Source organism: Corvus kubaryi, unplaced genomic scaffold (genome assembly GCF_017639235.1).
Source record: "Corvus kubaryi isolate FWS band 111438036 unplaced genomic scaffold, C.kubaryi_AGA036_p1.0 137, whole genome shotgun sequence".
NCBI lineage: Eukaryota > Metazoa > Chordata > Aves > Passeriformes > Corvidae > Corvus > Corvus kubaryi.
Genome location: NW_024580671.1, coordinates 28,262,204 through 28,280,956, shown reverse-complemented (window position 1 = coordinate 28,280,956; position 18,753 = coordinate 28,262,204). Strand labels below are relative to the sequence as shown.

The window sequence follows — 18,753 nt, the reverse complement described above, 5'->3', positions numbered from 1 at the left end:
GTGTGAACCATTTAATAATCATATTTTCCAAACCAGAGAAGCTAGTGCAAGCTAAACTTGTCATTTGACACAAGAAAATACAGCTATAGGGAAGAATTTTCTTTGTTTCAGAAAATTCTACACTAATAGTTGGCTGTTATTACACTGAAGGCTCCTCCATAGCACAACTCCTTAACAAGATACAAGTGAATCAGTTGGTTTAGATACACTGACACTTGTAACAGTTTAAAAAACTGAAAATTAAAAGAGTTCCAAGTACCTGATGTACTACGTCTGATTTTGCCTTCCTGGGTCAAAACTCAAAAGCCCTATGAGAGAATATTTGTCCCAGGCAAGGTTAGCAAGACTAGTACCATTTGTGCAGAGCTATACCAATGTGCCTGGTTAAATAAATAAAATTCAGGTCACCTGCATATGTCAGGTCAGAGCTAGATGACCCACACCTCTGTTGCTGTATAAATAGTAGGGTTATCACCAACACAGTCAGTCTTACCTTATTGTAGTACTGCACCTGAACCGAGTGCCACTGCCCATCGCTGACCCCTCCCGCAATGAACGGCGCCACTGTAGTGGTTGTCTCTCCTGCAAAAACAGGGGGAAGGGAAAAATAAGTCACCATCACTGCAAGAAACACAGAGAGACTCTCATTGGGCACACATGCAACTACCTTGCTTCATCAGGGGGGAATTTGGGTTTTGTCCTGCAAGACAATAAATAACCCCAGTTTCATGGAGTTACTCTGGTGCACAAAAACCAGCTTCTTGTGCATTTGGGTGAATTATGTTATTTTTTATCATGTTTCTGTAAAGCATGGTAACAGATGCATTAGGTAGATACAGCTGTTGCTGAAGTGATCAGCTGAGGGAGAAATGTACATGAATTTCCCTGCATTTCTGCCAAAAGCACCCTTTGAGGTTTTTTTACTATGATGACTATTGTGATGGGATATTTTGCCAGGGAAGGGAAGCCTACTCCCTGTTAGAGCTGAGAAAGCAAAATCCAAAAGTACCCATGGTAACCTTGGGCCCAGCAAAATTTTACCAGTGATTAATGAAATTATTGGCAGCCTTTAGGTATTTAAATTTGAAAGCAAGACGTTGCCATTGCAATTGGAAAGCTGAAGCTTTTAAGCCAGGACTGAGTCAGCAGAACCAGCTCAGTAACCAGGCATATCTGTTTCGAGGTAGCAGCAAAATAAACATTCATGTTGAAAGTACATAACAGGCCTGGCACAGAGAAGGGATTGCTCGCTTTTGCCTTTTTTTTTTTTAACAGTTGGAAAATTCTACATAATAAACCACAGGAAAAGTAACTCCCCCCTGTAAGCTAACAAAGCTCATAGTATTGTTGAGCTTAAAATGTACTTTCAACTCTCTATCTGCAACAAATACCTAAGTGAAACATTATTCTTGTGTCCCCTACTCTCCTTTAACTCTCATCCCTCATATTTCTGTTATTTAAACAGTACATATTTCAGCTTAGCATGTATGACATCCTGCTGTGATGGTTTTTATCATATAGTGATAAAATCTGTGCTAATAACTGGGCTTTTTACTCAGCTATCAAGTGTCTGAAAAAGAAAGATCATTGTTCTGCAATCTTTTTGCTTTGCTTTCTGTGAAAAAGTTGTTGCGACAGGTAATAAAGTGAGATCAGGTGTCCAAAACTTGTACTGTTCGTTAAAAGCCACTTAAAACTATAAAACATAAACCATTCTCCTTCCAAAGAAAATACCATTTGTAATATGCAGGACCAGACCTGCTCTCAGGTGCAGCAGTGCAAATCTAAATTTAGTTTCATGTATCTTAAAGGAGTTCTTTCACATTCAAATGCATACAAGTGCAAGCAGAATTTATTTTTTTCCCATTCATCCTCAGGGTACCTTCCAAGCAATTTGGTTCAAGTTTAGACAGGCGGAGCAGAGCTACAGAAGAAAGCACATCTCTCTGCAGCACACTATTTCATTACACTAATCCATTCAGAAACCTGCCTTAAAATCTAATTTAGACAACTTTGAGGTAATAAAGGGGAAATGTAACCGGATCTCTTCAACCCAAAGGGCCCAGATATTCACTTAAGCATCGCTGGTAAATCAGTGGGGTCACACAGGATTTACCATGGGGTCTGAGGGCAGCAGCCATCACTGGTGATGAGTGTGCAACACCAACGTGGGCTGTGCTTCTGCTTCTATGGCTTTACTGCTTGCAATGTCTCACTCTCCACAAAAATAAAACAGGAGGTGACTTGAACTCCAATGTCTATCCTGAATATGGATAACGGGAAATAGCGGGATTAGCTCCTGAATTGCGTGCCCAATACAGAGGCATAAACATCTCGCTTGACCTACACATAACTCCACGTGACTTACAGGACAACAGCCTTCCCCAGATATTTGTCTTTGTCTCAATGGAAAAATACCTTAAACCTGAGACAACCAGAGGTTGTCTGCACTACTGAGATTTCGTTTAGTCACCAAAGCCTTGCCACTGAAAGCACAGATCTGCTTCTGGGGATATGTACTGCTTGAACTTTGCCTGTCAGCCCTCCTCTCTCTTCTCCTGCAAGCTCCAGAAGACACTGGCTTAGTCCTAGTGCAGAAAGCAAGCAAATGCCAAAGCCGCCACTTGTTTCCTGGCCTACTGTAGCAATGAGTGGGCAGCTAAGCTCTCCTAAATTTGTTGCTGTTTATGGCTTCTTCTAAGAGGAGATGCTTCTCCAGTGCAGAAATGCATTCTAGAGACAGCACTGCTCCTCCTCAATCCCTAATGAATGACAGGCAGTTTTCACTTCTGCTAGCTTTTCCTTTGGCTTGCATGGATTATTTAGATAACATTTATGCACCTATGTTCCTCTGATGGTGTAGTGTAAAAATGCATAAACACACAACACTTATCACAGTGTGATAAAGAGAAGTCTCATTTAAGCAAACACTGGCTTGGGGGCCAACATTCAGGCTAGCCCCAATCTTTTATAGTAGTCATAAACTCTGGCTTTTATAACTGATATGTTGACAAGCTCCTGCCTACGACCGTGAGTGTAATCACCACAAACCGCTACAATCTAGAGTACACCCGGCATCAGTTGTGTACTGTGCAATGTCAGCCAGTAAATTAATGAGGCAGCAAATAGCCCTATAAAATCACTGAAGTGCATTTCCAAACAGCTTGAGAGGATCTTCTGACCTGTAGCAGAAACGCTCAACTCAGATGGGACCTCACCTGCAGAGAAGGTGAGCTGGATCTGCTCCTCAATGATCTCCAGGGCAATGAAATCGTGCTTCTCGTTGAAACGCCCATTGTAGAGGAGGAGAGCATTCCTCTCCCTGGTTGCAAACCTAGAACACAGAGACATGGAGTTAGTTTCTGCTATAACAGCTTATGGATTGAAAACTGATGGTCAAGTCACCCAGAAGAAAGATGGCATTGTGTTTAGCAGAAGAACAAGCCTTTGAATCAATCTTCAGACAGAAAATTGTAAAACTGAGGAGTCAGCCACAGGATAAATCTACTCTTTCACAATCAACAAGGCAAGCAGATGGGAATTACAGAAATCTACCCTGCAGAGGTCTGCTGACCCTCAGGAGGGCTAAAATTAGGCAGACACAAGATGCAACAGCAGTATCTGACACTTGCCAAACAGTAGCACTTCCTGTGCTCTGCAAACAGTCTGACAGCTAGAAAGCATTTTCACATCAAAGGGGGGATCCTTGCTGCCTGCTTGCTGTCTAAATGCTACAGGGTCCTAGGACAGTCATCAACTGATTAAAAAAGCCTGATGGGGAGGTCAGGGGAAAGAAGAATAAGTGTTACTTTAATAACGCCATGTAGAAAATCAGGGTTAGTCAATCAACAGGTCAGTCAATTGGAGGAAGGAAAATAAACACTTAAATGATTTCACTAAATCAGCACCAATAGGTGCATTTTGGTTTTATTTTTGTTGTGCTACTAATATGGGATGTATCTTTCTACCAGAAAAAGGGGCAACCCCACTTTTAAAAAAGGCTTGTTCTCTTTTTTTGTCAGCACAGAACATTTTTTTCAAATTTCTGCTTGTTGTGAGTATTTTATAATTTTTAATTTAATTCTCTTATCTCTGGAGAGTTGCACACAGCTTTCATCTACTCAGAAATGCAAAAAAAAATTACTACACTTTACATTAACATTTTTACAAAGATTAATATTAGATAAAGAGAGAAAAAGAGAGAAACCATGGGAATTTCTTATGTTTCCCAATGGCAGTTTAGTCTGATTTTGTATTTTGAACTTCAGGAAATATGCCTGATTTAAATGAACCCACTTTTCCTACAAATGAATGAAATGCTGAACACAGCTAATGAAAATTGTCTTCCACACACAATAAGAAGTGACTCTTGTGCCTGTCCTATCTTGTCTAATAGCAAAACTCTCATGTGATGCAACAAAACCCACATTCAGAGAATGCGAATGAAGCAGTATTTTAGAATACCAGGGTTGGTATTTGAAAGAAAAAGTTTCAAAGACAAATAATATTTTTTACCAGAAGTTGTTTGTTAGATATATGTATGTTGTGGATCACAGTGAGTAAAGACATTTCAGAATTTGAGCTACATGGAAATGGGAAATTTTATTAATATATTTTTTAATGTTTTTGAAGGATTATGAATTGTTCTGGTTCAAAAAAAAGAAATCACAAATTTGATATTACCCGTAAAATACAAATTTCAAAGAATATGTATTATACTCCATCAAAATATTAATTAATATTTGGATTACTTTTAATCAGTTTTGAAATACATATTTATTTCTAGCTTTGTTTATCATAATATTATACAAGTAAAAGGCAAACTAAATTAATTACAATACCATTGAAATATATCAATACTATCAAAAAATGGTTTAGTTTTCACTTTTCACCATGAAACATTTCATCCAAAGGACAAAAAAATATGTAAAACATTTCCCAATACTATTTTTTCATGGATAACTGCTTTATCCAAATATTTTGATCACATTTATCCACAATATATATGAGCAAAGGAAATAGGAATAATACTAGTGATGCTTCTTCAGTGGGCAGGAAGATTTAGCATGATTAGCAACAACAGGAAGCTTAGTTCTGTTTGAATATATTTTCTCATATTCTTACAATTTCTTACTATAATTTTAAGTATGAAACCATTATTTATTAAACTATTACATTATTAAGCCATTTTGTATATTTCTTTATCTTTGCTCAGTTCCATTCTTTGCAACTAGTCAAAAGCAACTTTTGTATCATACTCATTGTTAAAAGCACTGCTGCTTTTGAACTTGTCTGGTTATCACCCACTAGCTGGGGGAAAAAATACTGGTCTTTAATAGAAGGGATATGTTTAATTTCATGACATAGGAAACAGAAGACTCTTTTTTTAGAGAATTTTGCATAAACAATAAGAAAACCTCTCCAGTACCAGTGTCTCTTGGAGTGAAGGAGTAGTAAGTGTTGGAATTAAGCAAGGAAGATACATAATATTGGGAGCAGAAAGACATGCATGGTCATAACCTAAATACTTTAAAACTCATTTTAGTTATGAGACTGGACAATGCAAACATCCTGCTCTTTGCTAGGTGTGGGTCACGAGTCACCTGAGGCCGAGGGAAGTTGGACATCCTGGGATTTTACGAATGCTCCGAAATCACAAAATATGTAACGGCAAATCATCATCATTAGCAGTCAAACTGCTAATTCTTGCTGATCCTCACATAATGTTTTCCTCCTCCACTAAGGGATAATAAAAGCCAAAGAAATAGCTAGTGTAAATAGAAGTGAACTTCAGGTGTGAAAAGCTAAATGTGTCGTCATTCCAGACAGGGTGGGATGAACCTCATGATGGCCTAGAATTCTTATAGTCACACTGAGTGGACTAAGTGGTGTTTAGCTCATGATTAAATATGCCATTGTGGTTCTAAAGATGGTGAAGAAACCCTGGTGTAAGCACTACCTTTGTACAGTACTTTGCTATTTCTCAGTAACCCCTACACAGAGCATTTGAGTCATTTTAACTTGAAGCACCCTAAACGTCAAAGCTCTCTTTCCAAAAGCCTGAAAAATGACACCTCATGGCTGAGGGGACAAGTCAAGGGTAGTGCAGGCAATTCATGCTGGCAGCCAGCCCAGACTGCTCCTTTGTTTGCTCTCTCACTGTAGGTCTGAGAAATCCAACAGAGTCTTTTGCTCTTCAGTTTTTCTGTGTACTTAGACCTAATGCTCTAAAACAATCTTCACAGGCACAATTCTTCCTTGCCTTGGCTTGTGTGCAAACCATGTCTGTGCTTTCTGATTTAACCAAAATGTCAAGATTCCATAAAATTTCGACTTTGGGATTAAGGCAGATGAAAGATAAAATGATAGAATCATAAAATGATAGAATGGTTTGGGTTGGAAGAGACCATAAAGACCACCTAGTTCCAACCACCCTGCCATGGGCAGGGGCATTTTCTGCTAGACCAGGTTGCTCCAAGTCCCATCCAGCCTGGTCTTGGACATTTACAGGGATGGGGCATTACTTACTTATATTAACAGAACATAAGGCATGGGGAGTCCCTCTGGGATCTTATTTCAGGAAAGTAAACTATGCTGAAGGACAGGACTAAAAAACATGCTGTAAAAAAGTGATCTGGCACAGATGTGAAACACCAGGTAATGGCTGGGTGCTGGAGGGGACATAAGCCTGAAGGTGTTCTCCCTGACCACTTTCTCTGGACAGACACACAGACAGGTCTGTCCTTGCAGCTGCTGTTATACCTGTTAAAAATTCCCCAGCCCTGCTCTTTGGGGTCAGGACTAACACATTTTGTGTTGTTTACTCACAGTTAGCTGTGAGGGAAAACCAAAAGTCAATCCTGACTGGCTAAACCATGGGAAAGCTGCAAACCTACCCCCTCCCTGGAGAAGAGGCATGTGTGCACCTGAAGCTCTGGCTCCACTCCAAGCAAATCCTATGTCTGACCCAGGAAGTCTTCTCCAGAGGAGGGGTTTTTCCCAGGCAAGGGAGAGCTCTTGTCCATGACTGCAGCTGCTGTCATTGCTCTTCCTTGCCTACTTGAGCACCCCCAGGGGAAAAGTGACAGCCCAGAAGAAGACTGCCCAACATGGGGCAGATGGGATGGGGATAAGACTACTTGTGCCTGGGAGCTGGGATGGACCCAGAAGCAGGACCTGGGTATGAAGGCCAGAAGGAGCTAGGCGAGGAGCTGGATCAGATGGGGTTGTCCCAATCCCAAGGCTGAGGCCCACTGGAAAGCAAGAACCTGAGAAGGACCAGACTATGCTTAGCCATGGCCTGACATGCCCAGGTCCTCTCACAGGTGGGGAAACAGGAGACAGGAAGAGTGCTCCCAAATGAGGAGCACAAACGGATGGGTTCTGAAGCTGGGCTGAAGGTCAAGAAGCCAAAGGCCCACCTAGTAGAAGTGTCAAACCCAACATCCACCCCGGCACTTCTGTGGCTGAAGGCTGCTGATGGGTGGCCAGAGTGGTCCTGGTTTCCCTTCTCCCCACTCCATCACCCTGAGTTACAACAGGGAAGGTCGTGAGTCAGCAATTCAGAAACATCCACAGAAGGGCAGAAAACCAAATGCTTTCAAACAACATGCCAGTGCCCTGCTCGCAGGAGTCACCATCAGAAATCCCCACAGGGACCTTCAGGGGTAGGTCTTCAGTGGGTAACACTATGTGACAAACAGTCCCAAGCTCAAGCAAGAAGCCATCAGCCACAGAACCCTTCCCCGCTGGGACTTACATGAGGGAGACAGTGAAGTGGAAGCGCTGCCGCAGGCCCTTGAAGGTGATGAAGGACTGAGGGGGGAAGCTCCTGGTGGTCATCTCGCAGTACGGCCGCTCGTACTCGCCTGGGGGGCACTCGCACTTGAAGCCCCCGATGAGCAGGTTCACGCAGGTTCCTCCATTCTTACACACCCCTGGAGCACAGCGGCCAGAGCGTGCGTTCACCTCACAGGACTCTCCTGCAAGGGGAGAAGCAGACATCAGGGAAGGTGACACCTCACCCCAGCAGCAAGCTGTGACACTCAGCTACCCAAGTGGTTCTGCTACAGGTTAAGCTGCTTCCAAACTTCTACACCCGACCTCCTAAGCAACCGAGGTACAAGCCTGTGACTGTTGGGGTAAGGATGTTGTATCTTCTTCAAGTCTGAATTTTCAGGGAAGTGTGGGATATGATTTGCTGAGTAATCCTCTTGCAAATATCCAACAACATTGGCCTCTGGTTTTCAGATTCCTTGGTTGCTTCCAAACTGGGTGACAAATATAGAGCTGGTGACAGACAGATCTAGATGGAAGGAGGTAAAAAACCTGCACATTTCCTGTCAACCAAAATATGTGCAAATTATTTTTGGTGCTTCACTACAGTTGGAAATTGTGTAAAACAGATAAATGCTTTCACTTTGTCTTGAATGGAATTTGGCTTTGCTGCCCATTGTGGCAACAGGGCATGGATGAGCTCATGACAAAGCTCCCAAAATTTCTATGGCAAGAATAAGCAGGATACAGATGACATATGGATTGCTTCCACCTTTTCCCACAAATGCATCCTGCAGGTGATGACCATTTTCTGAACCCTTTGGAGCAGGGCCTGGTAACTCTCCACAGAAGTTACAGATTCTGTGTGCCACTTGCTAAAGTATTTCACCCCTAAATATTTCATCTTTATTCATCTCCAAAGCATGAAGGAAGGTGTGTGAAATACAATACTAAAGAATGCAGTGTCTTGCTTTGTGCATATGCTGTGGGTTTTTTTCCTGTGCTTGCCCAAAATCTGAGAATGAATCCAAATTTAAAAGAAGTAACGTAGAGAGGATATTCATTTTAAAAAATCTGCTGCAGTTGGGACAAAAGCAGCTGCTGAATTAATCATTGTACAGAAAGCTAAACCCTCTGTATGAGTTAATTAGTTAACATTTGTGTTTTGACATGTGTCTTCCTGTGGTATAAAGCATGTTCACATCCCACATGTAAAACTGTTCAGAGAAACTGGAGGAGGCATATAGTTGAATTGAACCAAGTAACTGTGTCTGACAAATAAATGTAGAGCAAAACTACTCAACACAGCCAGCTGAAGGACCAGATTTCTAACAGCTCAGTGCTTGCATTATTACTCGCCACCAGGTGATACAATTACATTGGGACAGGCTCTTTACAGTGGTGCTCAGTAACAGGACAAGAAGGGGCAACGGGCACAGACTGAAAAGTAGGAAGTTCCATCTGAGAATGAGGAAAAACTTGTCTCCTTTGAGGGTGACAGCGCACTGAAATGGGCTGCCCAGAGAGGCTGTGGAGTCTCCTTCTCTGGAGATATTCAAAACCCATCTGGATGTGATCCTGCATAACTTGCTCTAGGTGTACCTGCTTTAGCAGGGGGTTGGATAGCAGAGACCCCTTCCAACCCCGACCATTCTGTGATTGATTCAAGCACAGTTAAAACCATGAAAATACATTCCTGTAGGAAAGTAAAAGCAGCAGGAGCTGTGGGCAGTGACTCATTAACAAAGGCAAATTTAAATGGAAACTTTTGCTCTATTTGCTGCCCCACAGCCCTGCTCCCACAGGTTCCCACGCCAAAGCTGCCCACACCAGGAGGCAGGCTGCAGCCAGCAGTACTGCTGCACCCAAACCAGGATCTGCACCTCCTTTCTGGGCCAGGCTGTAAGCTGACATGGTTTGCAGCTGGTTTAGCCAATGTCCCAAGGGTAGTGATCTCTGAGATAAGGTGAGGTGGGCAGCCTGGTGGTTTTGGCTCTCCAGCTTTGCTGCCTTTTTCTTCTCACATCAGCATCACGTGCCTTTCAGACAGGTATGGTTTAAGCCGGCAAAAAGCAGGAGCAAACACAAGACTGCTATGATCAGGAGCCAGGCAAATGCACTCCCCATCCAGGTGGGCTCAGCTCTGGAGGATCGACCTGCTCTGTGCCTTACTCTGAACTATACCCATATAGCCTTGAGACCAAGTCTGTGCTTAGAGCTTTGCCACTTCAGCACTGATGTTCCTACATTCTCACTTTAACATAGTAAGTGAATGCTGTGAAAATCACTTGATAAGTATCTTCCTGTTTCCATTTATCAGCTCTACGTATCAGGCAAGATTATGTGAATACACTTTCCTTAATACTTTTAAATGCTCTACAGCGTGTTTCCTTTGGAAAAAATGATACATATCATCCAAGACAGGAAATTCCCCTGGTATATAGGATATGTCATACACAGTGCACACACGCATCAGATGTTTTAGGAGGACATTACAGCAAGCACTTGTTGATGATTCACTACATAAGCACAGCCCTTATACACATATCTTGTGTACCAAAACACTCAAAAAAATGGAAAAACAAAATTCCTATAGAAAGACAAAACACAGGCTTGTTGCTTTAAAAAAAATTGTAGGATATTTTGTGAAATAAGCCTCTGACTCAGAGAGAGACTCTCATCAAGGCTTTCTGGGAACAGAATGATGTATTTTGGAAAAGCAAATAACACGCAGGCTTGAATACACAGAGAGAGAAAGGGTGAGCTAAAAGGAGAGATTCCTGGCATTGCAGCATGCTGAGGAAATGCCATGGCGATACAGAGGTGAAATACAAAAGCCTAAGCTGGAAGTCATTGATGGCTCTGTATGAATTCTGTGATATAACAAGAATGTACAGACCATTTATTTAGATACCTGTACTTATACAAGCCATTAAACTATTTAAGACAAAGGAAAGCTTACAGAAAAGTTCTATTGAATTGTGTTTATTATTTCTTTTCATTATGATGTCTAAAGGAGTAAATTAAAAGAATATACCTCAAGATTCTTTGTCCTATATTCATTCAGCTGTAGCATCATTGATGTCCCAGTTACTAAAATTATTCTGAATTCTCTTAAGTCTGTAATCTAAATGAGAGCTGCATTTGATGCATATTCTTTGATGTTGAATTTTCATATTTTGTGTATTTACCAAAATATATTAAAATAGTGGTTTTGAAATCTCAACTGCAAATCCAAGGTGTTACTGTGATTCGAGGTACAAAGGTTACCAAAAAACCTTTTGTTTTATGCACTTAAAAACCTTAATTATAATTTTTTCCAAAAGTGCCTGGAATTATTTAGAAACAAAACATTTTTGCCTTTATGGAGTAGCCACCTGAGCAAGAATTCAAAGCACTGCTTTGATCAGGACTGGCAGCAGAAGGCACCTTTGTGTCACTCTTGGGTTTGTCACTTCCAAGGGCAGCCACCTCCCCTTGGACACATCCAAGGGCAGCCACCTCCCCTTGGACACATCGCTGTCCCACAGCTCTCCCCTGCAGGAGCTGTGAGGCACAGCTTAAAAACCATCCTCAGAATTTGAACCGAAGCCTGCATGGACTTGAAGGAAGAGCTGGCTGCTGGCTGGAGCTGGAGTCAGAAGGCCCTAAGGGAAGAGCTACTTGAGCAGCAGAAAAGGAAGGGAGCTGCATGCGCCAGCCTTCGGGAATGAAAAGCGCCTGTGTGCCTGCTTGCAGCTGAAGGTCGGAGGGCTGGGATGCGCTGTCAGAAGGGAGGCCTTACAGTCTGGTAGGAAAAAATAGTACGGAAGAGGGAGAGCTGCTGTGCAGTGAGGGTCTGGAGGGGCTGGGGTGATAAAAGCACAGCCCAAATAGCTGTCACACAAAGCCTGGGGTCGGTCTGTGATGTTGGCGATGGCAACATGGCTCAGCCACTCACCCAGCCCGTGAAACTCTTCTTTGCTCCTCACAGCACTTCCTTAACTAATATGATTTTATTTTTCACATTGCATTTTAGGAATCACTGAACAAACTAGTTACACATCACAGCTCTGTGAAATCCAAGCAGGGGATGTGAAGATCAGCTCCTCCAGCTGCTAAAGCTAAAGCATGCACTGTCAGATAACATGGGCTGTGGCTGCCTGTTATCTGCTGGCAGATTCCTGGGCTTTGAAAAAATTCTGGCCCTTGCCAGAAATCAATTTACTGTGACATGACAGTAGCTGATCTTATAGGCTCCCAATTAATATTGATGACTCTTAAAGATGAGTCCTGTGGATTTTCTGCAGCCCTTTATGTTGTGCTTCCCATTTTTAAAGCCCTTGAGATCAAAACGTCATAGTTGCTTTTGACACTGCATCCTATTCACAAACATCCTGTCTTTAATACATATCCCTCTTTAATTTTAGGACTAATGCTACAAAGATGTTAATCATAAAATTTCTGTTGCTAAGTTTATGTAAGTGAGGACACCACAATATCAGGTGCAAAATAACAAGAACAGGCAAAGACAAAGGCTCGTTAGATTTGGTCTTCCTCTGACCTATTCCAAATAAAGTAATGAAAGTTTAACTAATAAACAATAAATGCTGATGAAAAAAGTGAAAAGAAATAATAATAAGCTGTCTTAAAACTGAGACAATAATATCCCAGTTGCAAATGCCTTCTGAGCTAACATTGTGGGTTTCAAGTAGCACACTGGTGCCCATCAATGAGCTGGTCTTCGCAGAAATCTGTGGTTTTGCTGATGAGTTGTTTGACATAACAACAACATTGTATAATGTTTAAAAGCTTTCTGGAAGCAACATAATGGCATCCAACTACATAGAGAATTCCTCTTCACATCAGTTTACTGCAGTGTGTTTCCCCAATATACCAGTTTAGGGACTAGTCCTCAAAATTTTCTACTATTCTCTGATTGTTTTCAACTGAAACACTACATTAAATATATATTTACAGGAAGCAGCAGATCTGCATTGATACTCTTTTTTTTTTTTCTTCAGTTTCCCTGGGCATGTTAGTTTTTCACTCACTGTCTGTGACTGTTTGACTTGAACTGATTCTTTTCCCCTCTCCTCATCCTGCCACTTGTTCTAGACACATATTAATCTTCTCTATGTTTATAGTTGCATTACCAGAATAAAAATCATTTTGAGAAGCTGATTTGAGCAGCCCACCTAAAATGGTATACTTTAAACTGGAAAGGAGAATACATAAGAAATAAGGCAAAAGGAGAAACAACAAGAAATAGAACAACTAAATTCTTCAAACAATTCCCATTGACCCTTTGCCCTAATAAAGAACCAGCTATCATTAAAAACGTATTTGCTATCTTGCACATTATGGGAAATCAATCCTCCTTTTCCTCTAGTAACAAAAGCACTACTAACCTTACACGACAATTGGCACCAAAGCAATCAGTGCCCTAAGTAATAAGAAGGTTGTTAAAAACAAATTAGCTGCAGAACCTACTTGGAAATCTCTACTGGAACAAGAGATAAAGAGGTTGGGATCCAGCGCTTTAGGGGTGGTTTCACCGCAGTTCAGACTGAGTGGGAGTTACCATAGTCCCCTCCTTTCCCCAAGCACGCCGCAGTTTCCTCCCCCTCCCTTGTGCAGGCATTCATGTAATCCTGCAGTTGACTGATTTTGTAGAGCTAAGATGGCAAAACACCATTCATTTCTTTATTGAAGGGTTAGTGATCTTCCGATTAAGTCCCTCCTAGGATTGATGGGATGAATAGCACAGCAAGCACGTGGGAAGGAGGCAGGACCATGCACCCAGGAATAAGAATGAAGGAATGGTCTGAGAAAGGTTTAACTGTTATGGAAATACAGCTTTAAGCCATTTTAGATGGCTCACATGTGAGTCTAGTGGCTCAATGCTTGCCTTAAGTGAACTGGCTCAACATCTCCAGTAGATACCCACCTCTCTCCACTGATTGCACATGGATATACTGCAGGAAAATTTGCCTAAACCATAGGTGCAAGTCAAATAATAAAAATTAGCATTGGATTTTGCCCATAAAGGAAAATTAATGACTTCAATGGCTCTGTGGTGCATAAGTCCACCCTCAGAACCTCGTGGGACATCAGCCTTACCTCCCAGCAAATTGACAGCAAATGCCAATTACCAATGAAATGTGAGACAAACAGAAACACTAGCCAACTCATTCTGAATGATGGGGAAGCTGGATCAAATAGAAGTTAGAAGCCACTGGTGTACTAGTGACTGAGATTAATTAGGGGACAACTAAATTCATGTACCATTTTACATTTGACTCAGAAGTGTTATTTGAATAACAGATGTAAAATCTGGGTTTGTTAGAAATCAAGGGCCAAACCCCTACAGCCACTTCAGAGAGGCCATGCAGACTCAATAGTATTGACACTGATGGTCATGACTTTGTGAGGTTTCTAAATTACACTGCTACTAAACCTTTAAACTTGAAAATACATTTTGGTCTTTCCTTTCACTCATTTGTTTACATTTTTAGCACTGGGACTGATTTAGGTTAATTTAAATTATCCCAAATCCTCTTATAGGGAGAAACACCAGCTTAAGGTCTATTTTAGAGTTTCTCTCCTTTCTTTTGCTTTCTGCTTCCTTTGCTGCTTTCTGCCTTATAAAGGCATATTATGAGAAACAGGTTGAAGTAAAATAATACATAAATACCTCTACAGACATACTCCACACATACACATTCACACTGCTGACTTGCAGTGACAGCTGTCCTGCAGAATTTCAGTTGCTCACCATTCCAGATTTAATAACATGTATTTGCAGGAGAGTAACCTGACTTTATAACACTAAGCAAAGTAACATTCCTCTCACACTACGTATATAGCTTGCCAAGCAGTTCTCTGAAGTGATAGGTAGAAGTGATTCTATAATAAGATACTCCGGAAATCACCCTTTTATCTCTGGATCTACTTTAGTTTTTCCGTGGGCATAAGCACTAAGCTCTGAGCTGGTGGGAAGGAAGTGTGCAGAATTAGCACTGCTCTTTTGGATACATATACATATATATAGATATATCTTATACCTCTCCTTTACCATCACCCTTCTCCCTTCCCTGTGCTTCTTCCATAAAGTTCTCCCTAGGCATCCCTGATAACTCACAATTCAGATTTTCAAAAATCATGACTCAGCTAAATAAGGGTCACAAGATTTTTAACCATGAGATGCTTTAAAATAACGGATGTGAGAAACTTTTTATTCTCTTTTATTTGCCTCTGAAGCTGTGGGTGTCATCTGCTGGCCTAAGGCATCTAAGAGTTCTTGGCAGTAAAATTCCAGCCCAAAATGTACAACCAAAATTGTCTGTTCTGAGGGAGCTCCCATTCCCCCTCACACTTCAACAGGATGATGCTACTTGAACCTTCAGAGTTCCTCTTCCCACCAGGGTCCTCAAGGAAAGCATCTGCACCCTGGCTGCTCTGAAGTCCTGCAAGCTTCTGGGAGGAGGAAGACCACCATGAAAGTGTCCCATGGGCCCAACAGGCAAGGGAAAGGCCAGAACTCTGTCCTACCTGCTGATCCTTCCCCACTGGAAACCAAGCTAAACTGTATTTTACAAAAGCAAAGGCAGCAAAAGCAGGTCTCCATCTCTCAAGCTGCTTCAGGCTGTGCCTGCTGATGCAATGCACACGCAGAGCAGCCACTGAAACAGTGCCTGGCCCTTTGAGAGCCCCAAACCAGGCCCAGGATCCTGGAGCACCACCAGCCTGAGCAAAGATGATCCATTTTCCCTCAACTCCTCCCCTTCCTTGGTCACAAAACAAAGCAAAACAAAAGACACCCCGCAGAGAGGGATGGATGGATTGATGATTTGGGTTGTTTTGTGTTTTTGCATTTAAATGAGAAGGAATAACTGGGGGAGGTGGGAGGGAGAAGAAACAATACTGAGGAGGATTAGTGATATTTGGGGCACATCTGTTGGAGAAATGAATTAGTCTGTGGATTGCAGAAATTATGAGCATGTTCTCAAGATGATATATGCTCAGTGTTGCACAATCACTGGACCTCACCTTCCTAAGCAATTTCCACCAGTGCCAGCAAGAACAGAGCATAGACAAAAGTCACAACTGAATACCTGTGGTCTCTTCTTTGCGTATTTGTTGAGGATTAAAAATTCCCAGGCATTAAGTTTCCACTCCATCTACACCAGGCAACTCACCTTTCTGAGTCATGAGGCCAGAATGGTGTGAGCAGCAGTAGTCCAACCAAGATTTATCAGAAGTATTGTGATTTTTTTTTCTGAAAGCAACCTGGTGAGCAAGGAGCCAGATGCCACAGTAAAATATTCTCCATTTAAGAAAACACCAAATTCTGAAGCTCACCTTATAGTCTGGGAAAGAAAAGAGGTAACTCATGATTTTATAGCCCATGGACTGGTGCCAATACCTCCAAAAAAAGTCCCAGCTGCTTGTTTTGCAGAGGTAGGGCACATGCCCAATGGCAAACTCATGAAGAGACATCTCTGTGTGAAACCTGGGCACTGGTCTCCTGCAATGAGCCAGTGGGAAGGGGTGCACACAATGACTGGTTTCCCCCTGCTGCCTGCTCCCATAGCACCAGACATAATCACCCCCAGGCTTCTGAGGAAATGCTGAGGAAAAGCACTCTTTTGGAATGCTTTAGATGTGGTGGATGAGAAAAACCCATAGAATCACAGGGTCGTTTTGGTTGGAAAAAGCCTTAAGCATCCAAGCCTTTAGCCTGCCACACCTACTTAACAACAAATTTTGCCCTATGGGGTCCAGTGGATAATTTCTTAATGTCTTAATCTTTAATCTTGGCTGATTTGACAACGGTCTCTTAGCTCTCTAAATTATTGAACCATTTATTGTAATGTACAGGGCCCTCGCAAGGTGTCACCTCCTTCAGCATTTGACCTGTAAGGTAAAGCTTTAGAAACCTTTTAGGTTCTGTCTCTCTCACAGAACTAAACACAGTAAAAATCTACACAAGAGAAAAAAGAAATGCACAAAAATTTCCAGTTATGTTGAACTCTGGCAGGTTTACATGTAAGACAATTCATCATAATAAAATTGCAGTGATTTGGTGTAAGATACGGTGATGAAGCAGTGCCTTTCAATAAAAGCCTAAGCTTTATCTCTGGATGTATTATCAGGGGGATGACATTATTATAGATGTCAAAGATAAAACTCAAACTAGATTATGCCATTGTGTCTGCAATTTGCATTGTCTTACTTGGAATAAATCTCTTCCTAAAAATCCCACCTTAAAACCAGTGAAGAAGCTGGAGGTGTAAGAATAAAGCATCCCTTTGCATAACACATTCATTTACAGAGGAATATTCCTCCCTCCATTTATTTTTAAGAGGCACAATCACCCTCTACCCTTACTACATATGCATCTGATATTATATTTTATTTTCTTGGCTCTCTATGCCCCTTGATTCCCCTCCAGGAGTGTTACTTGAGGCGGGGCACATGGGGGGAACCGAAGGCTGGAGCAGCCCCCATGGCTGGCAGGACAGATTCCCTTTGGGACAACTTTGCAGGCTGATCCATATTTGCTTCTCTGCACACCTGCAGGCACTTCAGCATGGGAACCAGCTGCCAGGCCTAGTCCTCACCTCCTTCCATGGGCAGCAGTGAGACAGAAGAAGGGGACAGACTCATTGTGCTTCTGCTCAGATGACAAAAAAGATTATTTCATCCCACAGAGCTGCAATTTTTCCTGGGCACCAAATGCCACCACCGGCACCATTAACTCCACAAGGCTGCTGTTCCACAGGCTGTTTTGGCCTCACACTGGGTTTTTCAAAATACATTAAACTATTTATGTGAATGAGGAAAGCAAGCAAGGCGTGGTGGCTGTGGCAGGGGTGTGTGTTCAATAACATCTTTTATCAACAGGAACTCAGGAGCTGGAAAACCAGACACGCTTTCAGGCACCATCAGGCTTCCTGCTCACTTTCAGCCTGGTTTCCCTAAGCTGCTTTCCACAGAGATCAACCAAAGGGTTGCAACTCCCAGTTCCTAAATTGGTAGGCAAGAGGAAAGCTCTAGCACTTATTTTTGATCAAGTTAGCACCTCAAAGCAGTTCAAAAAGGGAACACATCTGCAAATAACTGCCCTCGGAAAGAAGAAAAATGAAGGCTAAAGAATACGAAGAAAAGATCAGTGTCTCCCTTTCAAGGGCAAACATTGCTGTTTTCTTTAGGAGAGTTCAGCCCTTATTTCACTAAGATCCCACTTAATTTTCTCCATGTAAATGTTACAGACATAATGATTCAGCTCACAAGAGACAGAACACAGAAGAAGCCATCTCCCCTTGTCCCCAGCAGCTTGCTGGGATTGACTGCACAAGCAGCTAACTCCACGCATCTCCACTAAAGGAAGGCTGGTGAGAGCCTGCATTTTGTGTTTTCCATAAATTAGAAGTTTTCACAGGAAAATCTCACTCTCCCATTTTCTGTGTAATCCAATACTGTCATAAATATCACGGCAATGTAGAACCAGGCAGAGACCTCAAATCAAATCATGCCCCTTAACATCTTAGGTGGTCCCAGAAGCTCTGGTGGAAAGAAGCATAATGGCCAATTAGTGAGAATAACTGAAGAGAAGCCATAAAATATTAATAACGCAACAGAAAACCACGCTTAAAGTCAATCTACTATTGTAATTACATGTTAGGAAGCTAGAGCTCTACATTTTCATTTTATATGAGAAGAATTAGATTAAAAGAAAGGTATACGTAAAAGCACTGTGTAACTGTCTACTATGAATCGTAGTTCAGAGGCTCAGCATCATGGGGTAGATAGTGCTGGCAAAACAAGATGCTCATCAAATTCCCGTTCTTATACATTGAAAGAAAATTCTGAAAAAAACAATCAAAAATGCCCCTTTGCTTGTCAAATTAAAAGGATTAGGGTTAAAAAGATAATCCCATAATCTCATGTTTTGGTAGCCTCAAAAATATTTGGTACACAGCTCCGGAACAC

At 41.8% G+C, this 18,753-nt stretch overlaps 1 protein-coding gene across 5 annotated transcripts in view; it reads right to left on the bottom strand.

The window, feature by feature from the left end:
• The window catches only part of CELSR1 (cadherin EGF LAG seven-pass G-type receptor 1), a 168,411-nt gene that overhangs the window by 71,570 nt on the left and 78,088 nt on the right, over positions 1-18,753 (bottom strand). For all 5 annotated transcript variants that reach the window (XM_042018283.1, XM_042018284.1, XM_042018280.1 and 2 more), the window contains exons 3-5: positions 7,760-7,982; positions 3,219-3,334; positions 494-582 (exon numbers count right to left, since the gene is read on the bottom strand). In XM_042018283.1, coding sequence (XP_041874217.1) covers positions 494-582; positions 3,219-3,334; positions 7,760-7,982 — 428 coding nt within the window. The remainder of the gene's footprint in view (positions 1-493; positions 583-3,218; positions 3,335-7,759; positions 7,983-18,753) is intronic.